At 45.3% G+C, this 17,709-nt stretch overlaps 1 protein-coding gene across 2 annotated transcripts in view; it reads left to right on the top strand.

Moving 5' to 3' along the window:
* FAM107B (family with sequence similarity 107 member B) overlaps window positions 1-17,709 on the top strand; it is a 214,780-nt gene that overhangs the window by 192,984 nt on the left and 4,087 nt on the right. For both annotated transcript variants that reach the window (XM_003786801.2, XM_023511402.1), the window contains one exon: window positions 11,614-11,797. In XM_003786801.2, the coding sequence (XP_003786849.1) occupies window positions 11,614-11,797 (184 nt within the window). The remainder of the gene's footprint in view (window positions 1-11,613; window positions 11,798-17,709) is intronic.

The raw sequence follows: 17,709 nt of genomic DNA on the forward strand, positions 1-17,709 counted from the left end.
AAAAAAAAAGGGAGAACTCTATATTCAGGAATTTGCTTGCAGTTTAGGAATAAAATGTAACTTTATTTTGTAAATTTTAATGTTGTGAATAGAAAATAATATAAATATTTAAGTATTGGCATTCCCTGCCAAGTCTGAAATAATGCAGAAGCCAAAAAAGTAAAAGAATTGGTCATAATTTCAGAGATGGCAGGCCAAGTGGTTTGGGAATTTTTATAGGATTGCCACATGGCCAGCCCACTCTAGCAAGCCACAGAAATGCCTTATTTGTTTAGTTGGTTTCAGGTCTGATGTTGTTGCTGGTATTTAAGTTTCTGCTAATATGGACCTACCTATATTTAATGTGCACTCAGATCTACATGTCTGTTTGTTTGTTTTGTTTTGTTTTTTTGAGACAGTCTCACTTGGTTGCCCCAGGCTAAAAGGGCTGTAGTGTCATAGCTCCCAGCAAACTTCCATTCCTGGCCTCAAGCAGTGATCCTCTTGGCTCAGCCTCCCTGAGTAGATGGGACTATGGGTATACACCACCATGTCTGGCTAGTTTTTCTATTTTTTTTTGTAGTTTTTGGCCAGGGCCAGTTTGAACCCACCAACCTCCCAGGCATGGGGCCAGTACCCTATTCCTTTGAGTCACAGGTGCTGCCCTAGGTTTTCTACTTTTTTGGTAGAGACAGGTCTCGCTCTTGCTCAGGCTGGTCTTGTCTTTTTATAACTTTTTTTAGCCTTCAAAGTCGTCAGCCAGGTATTTATCAAGAGATACGTTATCAGTGCTGCTAATGGCAGTGCCAGAAACACCCCCAGACACAATAGGCCAGGATTTTGTAACAGAAGTGCTGGACCACCTTGGAAAAGAGCAAACAACAGGTGGGATATGTCCTGCTTTGAGTTTGGGGGAAGAGCACAGAGCACTCTTCCAAATACGTGAGTTAATAAAGACGGGCGCTGTAGCAAAGAGATTCAGAGGGCAGACTCGGCAGCTAGATGGTGACGCTGCTACTTATTAGCTTTGTAGACTTAGGCAAGTTACCTAGCCTGTCTGTACCTCAATTTCCCCATCTGTACAATGGGAGTGAATTTAATATCTACCTCAAAGGTTGTAGGCACATAGTCATAATGAAAACAGAGATTCTAGGGCAGGAGATCTCAGGCGGGCATTCACATTTAACAGATTCCATGGTGGTGCTTTTATGCTGCTGGCCCTGTGACAACACCTCGGTGGTAACTGCTGTGCCTTTCTTTTTTTTTTTTTTTTTTTAACACATATGTAGGTCTTTGTTTTACCCAAAACAAAGTACACTGTGTTAGTACCTAATATTTTTCTCCTACTTAATATATTGTGAATATTTCCCTTTCCTTATTCTAATAACACATGATTTTAATCTGCATAATATTCATTATTATGGTTTTTTTTGGGGGGGGTGGGGAGACAAGGTTTCACCGTGTCACCCTGGGTAGAGTCCCACGGCCTCATAGCTCAAAGCAACCTCAAGTTCTCAGGCTCAAGCGATCCTCCTGCCTCAGCCTTCTGAGTAGCTGGGACTTTGAGCACTTGCTACAACACCCGGCTATTTTTTCTGTTTTCAGTAGAGATGGGATCTTGCTCTTGCTCAAGGGATCTTCCCACCTAGGCCTCCCAGAGTGCTAGGATTACAGGCTAGGTGGCCACCATGCCTGGCCAGAAATGAATATTCCATACGTACACTTTTGTCTACATTTCTCTTTATCTCTTGTTGGGTATCTCGAGGTTCAAAGGTGTGTTCATGGTAAGGCCTGCCATGCATTGCCACCAAGTTCTTCAGAAGGGGAGTGGCAAAAGTTTATCTTCTTATTATGGAAGTTATCTATGAGAATAAACATGGATTTTCTAAATGTGATTAGGGGAATGAGGAGAAAAAACTTTGTCATTAACTTTTTTTTATGTGTGTTGGGACTCTGGTGGGAGCAGGCAGAGAAATGCCAGGAAAAACCAGGGGGGAAAGAATAGGGCTGAAGTGTGCCTTGAGTTCGGGGAGTTTCTAGGATTCAGACTTGAATTAACGTGATGATGCTACGATACATATTTGATATGGGTGATTTTATGCAAACAATACTTTCTTTTTATTTGTCATATATGATATATATGTGACTGCTGCTAATCCAAAGGTCTTGATTTTTAAAATGTGTTTTGATGATGATATCCAGGATTTAAGAGTTTTGGTTTCGTTAAGTCTACTGCACTCTCCATTCCTGTGTGGGCCTCTCTGGCCCTAGGCTGAGCAGTTGAGGCTCTTCTGGGGGCCTTGGAATGAGACTCGGTGCAGCTGGGGAAATTCAGCAGCACTGCCTGACACCCCACTCACAGCAGGTTACATGGGGTGAAGTCGTGATTCTTGGGAACAGGGGTGAGTGGAAGTGAAGGCCAAGGTGGGGTTTATGTACCGTCTCCGGGGCACACCCTCTGCAGGCCAGTCTGGCTCTCACAAAGGGGCCAGAGCTCTTGAGCCTTTGGTTGTAAGATAAGCCAGACTCTCCTGCATTATCAGAACATTTAACTCGCAGGAGATCTCCAGGGTCATCTGGCCCAGCCTTCTCCTTTTACAGATAAGGAAGTTAAATAATTTACAATTTTCAATTAAGCTTCACCATATAAGAGTTTTTGTAAGTTCTTAGAATTACAGAGCCAGCCTTGGAACAGAGCGGGCTACCTTTTGTCTCCTTTTTCCAGAATGAGCTGAGTGTTTGAGATTTGAAATGACTGCGTGGTGCACAGGCACAGCGGGAAGGCCTGAGGGTGCTGCAGAGAGCGAGGTGCCCTATAGGCTTCCCGCTCAGCCTGGGGGACAGGGTTGATCTCAGGTCCACGTGGGTGCTCCTGAGGCCCGGGTCCTGCATCACCATGCCTCTGTCCCAGTAGAGGCCAGGCTCAGAACTGCACAGTCCTTACTGTATGATCCCCAAAGACTTCAGGGTGACCTCCAGTGAGGACCAGCCGTCTTCTATGCCCATCTCACGTTTCTTAGACTTTATAGACTAGTTCTGTTACTGTGATTCACACATTTTAGTTTCCTTTTAGTAAAGAAATACATGGGACAATTACTTCTAAAAAGCAGCAGCTGCCCCGAACACAAATTGTGCCTTTTACCACTGGGTGACACTGTGAGATCACAGAACACTCTTCACTGGGAGAATCAAGTCCTTGAACTTAAGATTTCAAGCTCCTTTATGTAGGATAAAGAGAAACTCCAAATTGCTTAATCTTCTATCAAATGTTATTTGATAAGTGTAAGTCTAAGGTAATTTTAAGGCCATCAGTTATGAACAGAATTATTGAACATCATTTCAATAATTGGACATCATTTTGATTGCTTATAGGTTTGTACAGATTCACATGCTGCATATTACGGAACTAGTAATTACCTCAAGAGAATATTTACACAAATCAGCATACTAACACTCATTTCCAAGCAGACAAAAATCCGAGGCAAAAGGCTCATTCATACTCTGCCATTAATGGTATGGACTTTTAGGAAGGTTTTATTGCATCATCTTATTCAAGAGGGAATATAATCTGCTAGTTAGAGAAATGGGTGTTTGGCTCCTGCTACTCACCTGTATCAAGAGGAAGGCGTCCCTCACTAGTTGTGGGCTCCTCCAAGGTCAGATGAAAGCAGAGAATTTGTTCAAAGCACGGGTTGCCTTTGGCTCCCTCTGTAAAATGTGAGATCTACCTTTCCCAGGGTTGACCGGGGCACAGACTGGTCAAGTTCAGGTAAACGGTTGTGACTGAGCTGTTTCTAAGGGTAAGAAATGAGTAAATCAGGCCTTTGGGACACAAGGGGGATAAGAAAACTTCAAATTTAATCTAAATAGCAGCCGACTTTAGTATCCTAAGAGAAGCATTAACGGGGAAGCCAATGGGGAATCAGGACAGGTTTACTGGAGTGAGTTCCTCCATTCGGGCTCCAATCTTTGCCCCATTCAAGCCATGTGTTGTATAAAGTGCCCACAGTGTGAAATGCACCCTGGGGCTGGGGAGCACCTTGGGGGGCAAGACCTCAGGGGTTGTGGGGGCATGGGTCCAGGTGTCTGCTAGTTCTTTTGTAACCTACTAGTCACCCCGTGGCTGCTTCATGTGGCTTCTGTCCAGCCTGTGCCAGAGTTGGGGGGATGGTGGGTGTAACCCAGCAGGTTCTTCCCTTCGGTAGGGAGATGACCCGGAAACGCATGGAAAAGTAGCTCCCAGGTTGGAGGGATGTGTATGTGTCAAATTCAAGGGGCCAGGGAGTAACAACTCAGACACCACATGGCAGTGTGAACAGAGGAGATGTCTGTGGAGGCGTGGGCATGAGGAGTCGTGGGGAGGCAGTGCGAGTGACAGAGGTCACTGCGAGGTACCTGACGAGGGGCAGAGGTGGGGTTGGGAACATGCAGGCCATGTGTAGGGTGGCCTGGCTTGCCTGGTGTCAGGTTGCTACTGGGGACCAGGAACTGGAAGCTTGAAAAGGCGGTTGAGGACCAACTGCCAAGAGCCTTGAGGCTAGGGAAGGCCAACAGTGGAACGTTCTGTCCTGTGTGAGAGTGTTGCTGGGCTGGGTGGGCTCCTGGTCTGATTAAATTAGGTGCCGGAGTGAATTAGGCAGCAGGTGCAGCTGTATGGGTAGCCGAGGGCAGGCTTCTGAGAGCGAGAGGTGAGCATGTGAACTCAGTTCCCCCAGTGGTGACAGGGGAGGGTTTTCAAGTCCATTTATGAAAAGGAATTGATGATCGATTGATTGATTATCTAGGTCAAGGGATAGGGCACTGTCAGAGGTAACTTAGATTAGAAACCTGGTGGGTGATGGAAACTTTGGGAAGAAGTCAGGGGAAGGTAGTGAAGGATTCCTTCAGGGAGAGGATGGTGTCTGGCGTCTTTGTTGCTTTTTGAAACACAGTAGCTTCAGCTTAAGTTTGCCTGGGATGACTTGCACTACAGCGTGAACTCTGGGGTTGGGGGATTTGGTCTGTCCTGGGAGCATCCTCCCCACCACCTGAGCATTGCCTGTTCCCTAGAGGCCTTGGGGAAATGGGCAGGTAAGGTGGAGCTCAATTGGGCGCATCCTGATTCTGAGGTGAACAGTCTAGGACAAAGCGGGGGTTATGGAGCCCCAGCTCATGATACACTTTAGAAATGGCTCATGCAATTGAAGGAGTAAGACTGTGTGAGGTCTCCAGAGGCAAGACAGAGGCCTGGGCTGTGGGCCAGGAAGGGAGGAGGAAGCTTGGGCAGAATGGTAGGGGGAGGACAAGGAAAGGGTGTCCCCAGGGGCTGGCCTCCAAACCGAGAAGGAGATGGACAGTAGTTTCAAATCCAGGGCAAGGCTGAGGAGGAAGAAGCTACCCTGGACATGGGCTGTTACACAGAGAGGCACCTACTGTGGGGAACTTGGAAGAAAGGCATTTGTTTTCTGCTAATGACCAGTGGTGGCTTTTTGTCCTTGGCTGCCTCAGGCATCACCGCCTGTGAGGACAGATCTTGAGGGCCAGAAGCGCAGGAAGTATTTATACATCTGCTCCGACAGATGACATAGCTGTGCCATGTGTCGCCTCTGCAGGGGGTGGGTGCCAAACCTCTGGGCACCTTTCTCACGTCGTGCTGAGGTGTGCTGCTGTTGGCCAAGGCTCACAGCATTTTTCCCTCTCATCACGTGCTACTCACAGAGTTAGGGTGGTTCTATAACCTAGCAAGGGATTCTCCAGTCTATGCCGGAGTGGAGGAACTGGCATGCAGAATTCATGTCTTATCTTAAATCTTAGGACTTGTTTAGGTAACTGGGAAAAAATCACCAAGGATCAGCCTCTTTCTTGCCAAGGCAAGGGGATGTGACAGTTGGCTGAGGGCCCACGAAGGATTTTACTTACCTTTTACATCACTGTCATTTCCTCCCTTGGCCCAGCAACTTAATGAGTCTTTATTTATTTTACATTAATTTTGTTTCATCTAGAGACTTACTTTCTCACACCCTAGAGTGTTTTTGTTTTCATTTCTCTTTATTTTCCTTTAAAATACAGTAGAACTTCTGTAAGTTGACCACCCAAGGGACTGTAACAAACTGGTCAACTTAGAGAAGTGGTCAACATCAGGACCTAGGCCTCCTGTACTGATAGGCACATGTGGTGCATGTCTGGTCTGTGAAAATTAGGTCAACTTGAGGTGGTAGGGAGGTGTAAGTTTACTGTATTTAGTATGTTCTACTGTAAGTTAGTTTGCATAACTAACTTTCTAGCAAAACTGGATTATTCAAGAACTATAGTACTTTTTTTTTTTTTTTTTTTGCAGTTTTTGGCCGGAGCTGGGTTTGAACCCACCACCTCCGGCATATGGGGCTGGCACCCTACTCCTTTGAGCCACAGGCCCTGCCCAAGGACTGTAATACTTTTTGTTTTTAACACTGACTTTGACCTTGATCATGGTGTAATTGGGTGATTCAGAAAATACCTCTCTCAGCAGAGTGTTGGGCTTGGGGAGCTTGAATGGGGAAGGAACGTAGCTGCAGAAGCAGTCCGCTAGTTCCCATGGAAAGCAGCCCACACTCTCATTGGTTGACTGTCAGCCTGGCTGTCTTCTGATTGGGCAGCAGCTGGGTTTGGGGTGCCCAACTTCGGTATAACTACTGTGAGTTCCAGCGTCAGCTGTTGGACCTTCTGAACAGCCACTGTACACGTATGAGTAATTTTTTTCTTGGCTGGGAATATAAATGCACTGTTTCTAGTACAGAAGGCTGATTTTACGTGCGGGAGCAGTAAACTTCACGTCTGATGCCAAAAGAATGAGAAAAGTACATAGTTACAGCGCGTGCTGGGACGTTCCGTTACGTGTCCCCAGCATCTGTTTACTTTGCCCTACATGGTATTTGCGAGTTCCAGCCTTGTAGTTGGTTTTCATTGCTGCATAGTTTTCAGTTGTATCAACACTCCCCGGTTTATCTGTCAATCCTCTTATTAACAGGCATTGGGGTGGCTTCCAGCTTGGGGGTTATTAGGAACAGTGCTGCCGTGAACGTTCTCATAAAAACCATTTATATGTTTTGATGAAAACGTGTCTTTCCTGCCTCCTGTCTAATGTCACCCTTTGCAAGATGTTTTCTGGTTTGGATTGTAAAGCTGCCATCTTAGAATGCTTGTGAAATCTTGTTGAGGGATGAAGGAAGTCGTCCTATTGGCGTCAGACCTGGTTCTTCCATCCATTGTCTCTGTCCATGGGACGCTTGAGAGCTTCCCTTTGGGAACAGAGAGAAAAAGTTGCCATCTTGGTCCTGCCCTTGAGTAGCTGTGTAAATCTTGGGGACAGTGACAAGTTATTGTTACTAGTTTGTTCTTCTTCATTTCCAGTAATGCTAATGACAGGCATCACTTATTGGAGGTGTACTGTGTTTTAGGCAATTCATTTTCTGTATTTCTCTTATTCGTCATAACCCTGTGAGATCATCTGTTGTTCCTTTTTTTTTTTTTTAATTGGCAAGGGTACTTTTCCAAGATTACAGTTATGGTAATATGGTAGGAGTCAGCCTGATCTGAATCCTGTGCTCCTAAAGCTGTCAGCTTCTTCTGACAACTCTGGGGAGTCATGACTCTGACCTCCGAGGGCCAGGTAAGGACTAATCTGATGGGAAGGAGCACACTTAACATCTAGGGCACAGGTACTCGGACTCCAAACTGGATTTCTCTCATCACACATCTCAGAATGGCAAAATGCGTTCTGTGTGCTGTGACTGACAGTGCTGGGGTCAGGGTGCGGTGTGGCTGCTCTGCTCGAGCTGTGGGTGAGAAAGGCGACCTGGCAGTCTGACTGTGGACACCGCATTACTTGTGGATCCACCGCCACCTACTGGCCGGTGCCGCCTCCCCGGGGCCAGTTCCCCGTCGATACTGGTTTGTGTTCTATCTGCCCGATGCTTCTTGCCTCTCTTAGAAGGCTTTCCTTCCGCCTTTCCCATATTCTAAATATAAAATATCTGCCTTATTTGTAAGAATATACTTCGGGGAAGGATGAAAAAACATATGAGAAAGTGAGTTTGACATTTTCCCAGGAACGTCACTGTTTGGCATTTGTACAGCAACATATTGGCAGCAACTTTGTTCTGAGTTCGTTGTTGTTTTAAATGGCCAGCTTGGGCAGCCGCAGAGGACTCTCCTATAGCAGCAGCAGAGCTGAGCAGACTATGGGAAGATAACGTTTCTGCACTTACGGAGACAGCTCTGGTGGGACATCATCGCTAAGTCGTGGTGTCTCAGGTTTGTGGCCCCAGAGGTTCTCCAGGCTCTTGTCTTCTGCCTTTATGTACTGGAGGATGTCACTGTCTCCTGGTCCAACACTGAATTTTTAGGCTTTCCTTGGGGCCAGCAAGCCAAGCAAGAGTTTGCCAGATAAAGCCATTTGCCATTGGGACTAATTCTTATCTGAATGCACTGTCCTGCCTGTCTGGGAACTGCAGGTGCCAAGGGGGACGTGATAGATTCAAGACGCACTTTTCCTTTTTTAGGCTGATCCAGGTTTGGAATTCACTGGCCTGCAATCTGCAATTGGATTTCTTCGGGTATTGCTGGAGGGTAAGCCAGAGGCTGTTAGAGACCGCCTAGGAAATAGATCTTCTGAAAGAATATCTTGGAATTACTTTCAGCTTCCCAGGAGTTGTTGGGTGGTTCACAAGTTGAATTGTGCAGCATTGGTGGGTACATCTGTAAGCTGTATACTTTGCCATAAATAATCGAGTGATTATTTTAAAAAGGATTCACGTATTAGGGCTTCTAGATGGAATTAGATTTTTAAGTACTTAGGTGCCCGTGAAAATTAGCTTACTATCTAAATTCTGATTTCTAAATCTCCTAGGATTAGGTTTTGAATTTTATCTGTTTGATGCAGGAATATACAAATGAGAAGCCAAAATAGCATGATGGGGAAAATCGGCTGCAATAAATGTCTGTTTTATTTGCCCAGTTGTAAAAGTTGGAAAGAGTCATTCACCTGTGGAAAGCAGGTGGCACAAAAATGCCCAGACGGGCACGGAGCTGGGCCCAGAGTGAGCCTTTGAGAGGGAAAAAATTAAAAGCAGGGACTTGAAGTCCATCTAGAAGGGTGGGATGTCCTAATCCTCTGGGATAGAGGGGTCTGACAGTGATTTCCATTTGTTAATTAGCAGAAATTAAAGGCAGCCATCTCATGAGTGGCATTTTCAGTACGTACTGTTAGTATCTGTCTAAAATGTGAGTCTCTGTTACTATTCAGCTGCCTACAGTACTCCAGTGAATCCTCTCCATGTAGAACTGCATACGAGGCCCTGGTCACCAGGCCAGTCTGTATCTTGCCTCACACCCGAACTCTCTTGGAGCTGTTCAGAGCTCCTTGTAGCGTCTTGACAGTGTGAGAGACCTTTGTATACTTTCTAGAAGGTCCTTATGTTTGTAGCATGAATGGGTCTAAGAGCCATTGAATGTGATCAGAGAGAAAGTCTGTAGGCCATTCATTTGAACTCATGTTTTTGAAGAAACCAAAGCTGTGGCCAGCCTCTTGTCAGGGCAACTTGGACCTTCTGGTCGCCCAGGCCACAGACCTGGAGTCCTCCTTTCTTCCTGTGTCTTTCACACCTCCTTCCCAGGAAATCCCAGAGGCTCTACCTGCAAACTGTGTCTCCAGTCAGGCTGCCTGCAGTGCAACCGTTCTGGTCTGGAAGTGTGACCTGCTGCCACCTAACTCCCGGCTGCCTGCTGTCAGTCTGTTTTAAACCTGGGAGCTGAGTGTTCTTTTAACACCTGTCACTTTTCTACTCAAAACACTGACGTGGCTCCCATTCAGGGTAAACACCCAGTTCCCATATCCTCACCGTCCCTCTCCTTCTACACCCTGACCTCTTTGCTGTTCCCCACCCTCCTGGCCTTTGCACCACTCCTCCCTCCGTCTGGGGCGCTGGCCCACCCTTCTCTCTGTACCTGCTGGGCTCCCCCACCCCTACTGTAACAGTGACCTTCCAAGGCACCTCGGAGATTATCTGTGGTTTAGGGCAGAGAGACAGATCCTTTTATGGAAGTATGTGGCCTCCTTGTCTACTGATTAACAGCTAGGATGAAACTGCTGTTGACTTTTAAGACACTTGTGACTGCACGGAGGTGGGTGTAGTGTGTTGAGGATTTCAGCCGAGGAGCACGTTTTTCTCCGGGGCAGGACAGTGAAGCTGGCTGGCTGCGATGTGTTCTCTGGCTCACCCTGTGCGAGGTTTGTCACTCTCCATTCGGTTCAGCTCCCAGGTGTTGTTTTTAAAAGATCAGTGCACATAGCAACTGAAGGGTATTTGGTGGAGTTTGTTCCATATGCTTCCTCCATGTGGTGATTTTGAGCCTTTGTTATGCACTGCTATGCACTGTTATGCACCATTTTTCTGTGTTGACTTACTACTTGTATTTTAATTCTCTTCATTTTCGCATTGATTTTTCAGAAAGTATTGCTATAAAAATTAGCTAGCATAGTGTGGTGGACGGAACATAATGCCAGGTAGTGCTGGGGGTGAGGTTGGGGTGTTTTTTGCACCTGGGTGGCCAGGAGGTCAGGCATTCCCCCTTCTCCCCCAGAAGGTGGCATTTGAGGAAAGACCCCAGAGTAGGGGAACGGTGAATACCCCAGGGTGCTCAGGGAAGAGATGATGACCAGTAGCATCACAGGCCACAGGGACAGCCCTGAACTCGGGAAGTGTCTGCCAGTGGCGCAGGGTCAGCATTGATGTTTTGTCCTGTACAAAGATCTCTCCCGCTGTCCTGTTGTGTCATTTGCTGGCTCTGAAGGATGCAGTAAAGTCCCTGGATCTGGTGCTTGTTGACCCCAAAGTGAAATAACAGGCATTAGAACTTAGAGAAGTCACAGACTTATTCTCGGCCAAGTTTGTCCCAAAGCAGGTTACATGAGGCACAGCATCTGTGGTTTTTCAGCAGGGAGGGAATCTGTGTGGCACAGACTGGGGTGGGGAGGTGGGGGGGAGGGGCAAGCAGGGAGGGAGGCCGCGCTGCAATCATGTGATTCTGATTGGAGCTCAGGGACACCACGGGGCGGATAAGGTAGTCATGTGGCTTGGAGGGAAGGCTGAGGGTCGGTGGAGACCGATTCCATCCTGTCTTTGTCCCACATCTGATAAGCCGGTTTCTAACCAGCACCTGTCAGCAAACTATTTAGCAAACTCCAGTTACATAGGCAAAAGTTCAACTTCGGTTGATGCAGGCCTGGGTTTTAGTATGTACACGTCCGGCTGCAGCATTGTTTCTTTTGAATTTTCCTTTCTCTGAACACACCCACGTGCTCATCGTGAGGTTGACTTTGAGACATGGCCATAGGAAGCCTGTGTGCCTGCAGCTTGGGGCCTGTGGGGTGTAGGGGCCGGGATCATGTCACAGGGTTCCTCGGCCTTACCCACAGGTAGCACAGACCCAGGCTGCTGTTCTGTCATCTCTGTTCCCAGTCACATTCCCGGTGTTGTAGAAAGTTTATTAGGGATGTCCCACGTGGACCTGCCAGGACAAGATGCCTTAGCGCTCTACCAAGCCCAGGCTGCGTGCCTTTTGCGAGATGTCTTTGTAGAAAGACCACAGCTCAGTATTTCTTTTCCTCTATTTCAGACGGCCCACTTGAGGATCTCGACCCTAAGGACTCATATCTCATTCCGAGAAACATCATGGCTGAGCCGGACTATCTAGAGGACGACAATCCTGAACTAATTAGGCCTCAGAAACTGATCAATCCTGTCAAAACCTCCAGGAACCATCAGGATCTTCACAGAGAGCTGCTTATGAATCAAAAAAGGTAAGATGGTTTCTTGAACACAGTTTTTCTTAGAGACCTTTAAGATACTGAGACTTAAGGTGTTTCCAAGGCTTCTCAGAGTCCTTTTCCCGCCCTTAGGTAAGCTCCTTCCTTCCTCTCACATCCCATAGCCAGGCGACCCCTCCATGTAGCAAAGTCCCTGCACCCAGCTGCTCCTGCAGCGGCCTGCCGTCCCTCCAGACGCCTGCAGAGATGGCGTCTCCTGCTGAAACGGACGCAGCTTTTAAAATCCTGATGGAGGAAAAAATATCCTAAATTAAAGAGAAATATATTATTTCTTAAATTTAGAATCTCTGAATTCCTCCTTCTCCCTTTCATTGGGGGAAGTAGAGGAATCAGCCGTAAATACTGCTTACTCTAGCATAGACAAGTGGTAGGGAGAAGTCTCTAGAGCAATATCAGACTTAAGAGGTAAGATGCTCTTTTTTTTAAGTACCATTTTAAGGTACTGTCAACACGTTGTTTATGTTTTTGGAGGGGAGCAAAGCACGTACTCCCTATCTTCTTTGCATACTGTTTGTAGCTCCATCTGTGCCATAAGTAATTTTAGATGTTGGGCTGGTATACTTTGCTTTGTAAGTAATGTTGGATAGGTCCAGTAGACAAGGTGAGCTAAGGATGCAAGGTTACTTTAATCTAAAAACTGGTAAGCTTCAACTAGATCTGTTTTCAGGTTGTAGGATTGTGTATTACTCATTCACCCACTCAGGGCTAAGCCCTGGTGAAGGGTCTACCATTGAACTGAAAGCCACGTGAGCCAAGTTAAGCAGTAAGGTCATGTTGGGAGAGAGGCCTAGTTGAAAAAAGTTTTTAAATGTTTTAAAAGGGCCAAAGGGGCATTTTTGTGGCAGTTCTTCCTGAGCACAGTCCTGCCGGAACTGCTGACTCTGGTCCCAGGAATTCTTCATAGATACATTTCTCCCTCTAGATGGTGAGAATGTGGCTTATTCTCTTTCTTTGCGCCCAGCATATACTAGGGACTAAATTGCTTGATTAAATTGGGTGTAAGTTTGATCATCGTTTAATAAGCGTTTAGCTTCTACCTGTCTTTGTGACACTATAGAATAAAGAAAATAGGTTTTTCACGCCCAGCAAAACAATCTGAGTTTCTCAGTAGACCACAGAGTTTGGAAGCAGTCTTGCCTGGGAAGTCATGCCTGCATTTGGTGGAAAGATCATGGGTTTAGTACACCCCCAAAAGAGCGACACCTGTTTCTTACTGTTTTTCTGACTGTCTTTACCTCTTGGAGCTCAGTCCCTTACATGCGAAATGAGGGTGGGGACATAGTTAAGGATGTTTTAGCTCAAACTTTGCTTCTATGAAATCTATAAAAGGGCTTCAAATAAGAATAGAGGCAAAATGAGGGGAGGGGCGAGGGGAGGCCAGGTGGAGGGAGGGTAATGGGTGGGACCTCTCCTATTGTACATAAGCAAGGGTACATGTCAAATCTTTTAAGAGTAGAATATAAACATCTTAACACATCAAGTAAGTGAAGTCAAGGCTGTGTTAACCAACTTGATGTAAGCGTTCCAAATTGGATATAAAATCAGCACATTGTAGCCCACAAATGCATTGACGTACACAGTTATGATTTAATATAATAAAAATTAAAAAAATAACAGAGGCAAAAGCAAAACCAAAATTTGCAAACTTAAATGTTCAAATGTTCTCTGAATTATAGACTACAAATTATTCTGCAAAAATGTATGTGTAACCTACCTCACAGCGCCTTAAAACATACAGATTTGTGCCCTTGAGTTTGTTTCCAAATTCTTTATAGAGAATAGACCTCCCTCCTATCTGTCCTTCCCTGGCTGGTTCTTTCCTTCTTTACACAGCTGACTTTTAGGCAGGCCCAGCTCAACTAACTTGAGAGGATGCCCATCTCCCCACAAGTACTGTGGCGCAGATAGGATGTGGGCTTTGAGATCCGAGAGATAGCATGTGAACCCTGGTTTACTGTTTAACTAGACCCACTGTATGCCCTTGGCCGAGCTCCTCCCTCTTGAGATCTGTTTCTTCTTCTATAAAGTGGGGGATAACAATACTTTTCTCATAAAAATAAGTAGCATCATTAGAATGCCTACCAAGTTGCCTGGCGTGTTGTAAGTGATCAGGTTTAGTCCTGTCATTCCTGGTGCTCTTTCCCCCTTTTCCTTGAAGGATTCTGGTCTGGCTGGAAGAATCAGTGAAGGTATCTCGTCACGTGTCTTCAGGGTTTTTAAGTTCGGGTGTTAGTTTAGTAAACACTTGTGAAAACATCTCAAGCAGTTACTTCCCCCTCATTCATCTTTTGTTTCATATACTTTTTAGAGACTGGGGTGGGGGGAGGTTATTTTTAAATTTTAGTGCCAAATATTATAATAGGAAACAACAAATCAATAATACGTGTGTTTATTTAAGGGATTACCAGACTTGATGACTAATTTGTACTGTAATGAAAAGTCTCTTTACTTGACCACAATTTATAGAGGATCCTTCCTACGTTTGATCTTCTCCAGGGATCTTTCTAAAGGTCATGTGTGTGTATCTTGAGACTGTCCCACTTTAACATGTGAGTAAAATTTAAGTGTAACAGGTTAAGGAATGATCTCCAGGTCACACAGTCGTTTTTGGAATAATTTTTAGAAATAGACATAGCATTTGAGGCAGTTTGTTGAGATAAATGTGGTGTTAGTAAAAGGAGTGAGAGAATGCAGATTGCACAAGCTTTATGCAGTTCCTGGACCTTTGCTCTGCATGGCTACAGAGCTCTGTAGCAGCTAGTTTAAGAAGGTTTCAAGTTACATTTTAGGGATCTTGAGTTAAACACAAACTCAGCTGCTTGGGAGAGCAAACACCCATATTAGTCTTCTAACTCTGAAACCGATGCTCTTTCAAGTATATGCATATTGCTGCCCCCCTGTTCGCCGTCTTTTGGACCCAGCTAAATTCTAGGTTAAAAGTCTATAGGCCACTAGGTCAGATTGTTAGTTTGTGCTGGGTTCTCAGCTTCTGTAGGTGTTCTCAGCAGCATCGAAAGGCGGATTTCAAAAGGTATCATAGAGGCATTATTTTTTGTAGTTGAAGGATCGGTGTTGAAGAGGTCTTAAACAATGAGAACATTTCTAATATAATTTAGAGAGATTCTGTCTTCTACAAATAGTGTTTTTAAAAGGGCCAACAGATCAATTACTTAAACATATCCTTACAGTTAGTTCCTGTGGCTTGTACATTTCCAAGTCAGTGGTTTCATACTTTTTTAAATTGAAAAGTCCACTGTAACAGTCTGATACGGTAGCTCCCTGACCAGGAGGCAGCCTTGAGAATTACTGTACAGGACTTGAAGAGCTGGTGGTCATAAAGGGATTAAAAGATCATGCAAGGGATGATATTGTAATTAATTATGAAATTTGGAGAGGCTCATTTCTGCCTGTGGACTTATCTCTGCCATTTGATCCATATCAGACTTAGGGAATTACGTGGGCAGCCGTTGGCTTTTTCCTTTCAGCACAGAAAGTTAAGTGATCCACTGTGATAAAATATTCACCGAATTTATATGACTTCTGGACTGCCGTAAGTGCAGAATATTTATCATGTGAGCACCATTTTCCTGAATTTTCTGTTACTAAATATTTTATCTTAATATCACCATTGCATAAAATTTCTGAACAGAAAATGAATATTGTATAATAGTTAGGTCTATTCATATGTGGCAATAGGTTGTCAGCCTAATATGTCATATATCAAAGTTTGTTCAGCAGCTTTTGCATAATCCAGAAGAATTTAGTAATACTCGAAGTTATTTTGCCAGTGAAATATAAGGAAGGAAAAATGTCTGAAAGATAGCTCATCTTAATCCTGAAATTTAAATCCCTTAATCCTATCTACAGTGTCATACCAGGACAAGACTTCTCAGTCATAAAAAGTCATAAATTGAGTGGATCATTATTCATATTATTTAAAAATAATTTAAAATTTTCCTATAGTTAATGATACCTTTTTTCTGAACTATAGGTGAAGCTGACCACCCCCCACCCCCCACAAACACACACACACTATCTCCTTAAGTTGACCTGATTTTCAAAGACGGAACATGGACCACTTGTATATGTCAGCACCGTAGGCCTAGTTCCTTATGTTGACCAGTCTCTTACAGTCCCTCGAGTGGTCAGCTCACAGAGGGTCTATTAGAGTACTCATAAGCAACTTCTATAGAGCTAGGTAAAGATTTAATTTCTAGAATGTTCTATCTATACTTTTGTCCCCCTCAGATGGTCTCGATAATTACGAAAGCAACCATAATAAAATCACGAAAGTGACCTGCCTCTTTTGTTTCACTGGAAATTTGGCCAAATTTAATTTTCTTCTGCTTTTTTCAAACCAGAAGTAATGAAAATTGGGGAATTAGAGACACATAGTATTCTGACTGTCTTGTATCATCAGAGGTGGACCTACACTGGTCCTTATTCCGTAAACAACAACTTTGAAAATATTTTTTCTTGTGCTTTTAAACTAGACCTAGATTGGAGGGATACCAGAATTTTTAAGAAGTTAGCATTAACAATGGAGTGTGGAACTGAAGACTAGTTTACAAAGCTCACCCAGTGGACTTGAATAGGGGTTAAGGTGGGTATGCCATTGACTTTCTGTGACCAGAGCGCACTTTCCTGAAATCGTTATTTGATTTAACAATTGTTCACATGCTCTTGGTCAGTTAGTTTTGTTAATTGATTGGAGTAGTTAAGAGAGCAACCCCAGGTAGGTGTCCCTGCTCTTTCGGTCACAATCACCAGCAGTAGAACCGGGAGGTGTGTGGGAAGGTGCACCGGTCCGTGCCAGAGTCAAGGCCAAGCGCAGGTGTACACAGAGCGTGCGCATGTGTGTGCATATGTGTGCGCTTTTACCCTGCCCTGTGTTTTTCCTGTTTGGTGGCTAGTCTTGTTTTTATTTCAAATGCTCTTAGTAAATTTCAGCATCACGTGGAGTTTACTTCAGAGCTGGTGGAGACTGGCTCTGGTAAAGATGATGAGGACAAGTGAGGAAGGAGTAGCTGGTACATCCAGCATCCTGGGCAGCCCAGACAGGAGAAACCCTGGGGAAGTGGCCAAGGAACCAGAAAAGGCGAAGGAAGCCTGACGCACAGTCAGACAGACGGAAACCCCACCCAAGAGAGTGCTGAGGCACGTCTTTCCCTTGACGTCCCTCAGACACTTGGGATGGAGGGTGGCCAGCGAATGGCCTGTTTGATTTTGTCACTCCTGTTTGGAGAGAGGGAATCCTAATTTATCTCCCAGAAATGAAGAATCTCCCGGAAACCTGGCTTCCATGCACCATAACTACTAAACTGCACGTCTGACACGGTTTAGGCGCAGGAACGCTGGACTGGGATTAGACCAGGTTCCGCGTGACTGTGCCCCTCAGTAGCGAGAGAGTCTTGGACATGCCTGTGGATGTGTGAAGACGTCTGACACATGAAGGGCGGGGAGCGTTCCAGGCCATTTTGCTGTCTAATTTCTGTGCCAGTCTATCTCTGGGTGGCATTGAGTGCATTAGAGTGGGGCTGGATCTTGGGAGCCTCCCCTAAGCCTCCAGCTGAAGCCTTTCATCTCCTGGGCATCTCCACCCACCTCGTGGGTCCCCATCACGCCCCTTGAATGAACATCCTTATCCATCCTCACCCTGGTTTGCATAGCCTGTGTCTTGTACACAGCTCAGTACCTTTTCATCAATTGAGTAGATGTTGCATACTCTTTGGAAGATGGTCTTGCCCTTTCTTTATTCTTGTGAATTTCTGAGGTCACCAGCATTGCCTGTTAGTGGTAGAGACCATGGCCTTGCTCATTCCCTGGTAGAGACCACGGCCATGCTCATTCCCTGGTAGAGACCACGGCCATGCTCATTCCCTGGT

This window comes from Otolemur garnettii, unplaced genomic scaffold (assembly GCF_000181295.1).
Source record: "Otolemur garnettii isolate 467f Iridium unplaced genomic scaffold, OtoGar3 scaffold00019, whole genome shotgun sequence".
Classification (NCBI taxonomy): domain Eukaryota; kingdom Metazoa; phylum Chordata; class Mammalia; order Primates; family Galagidae; genus Otolemur; species Otolemur garnettii.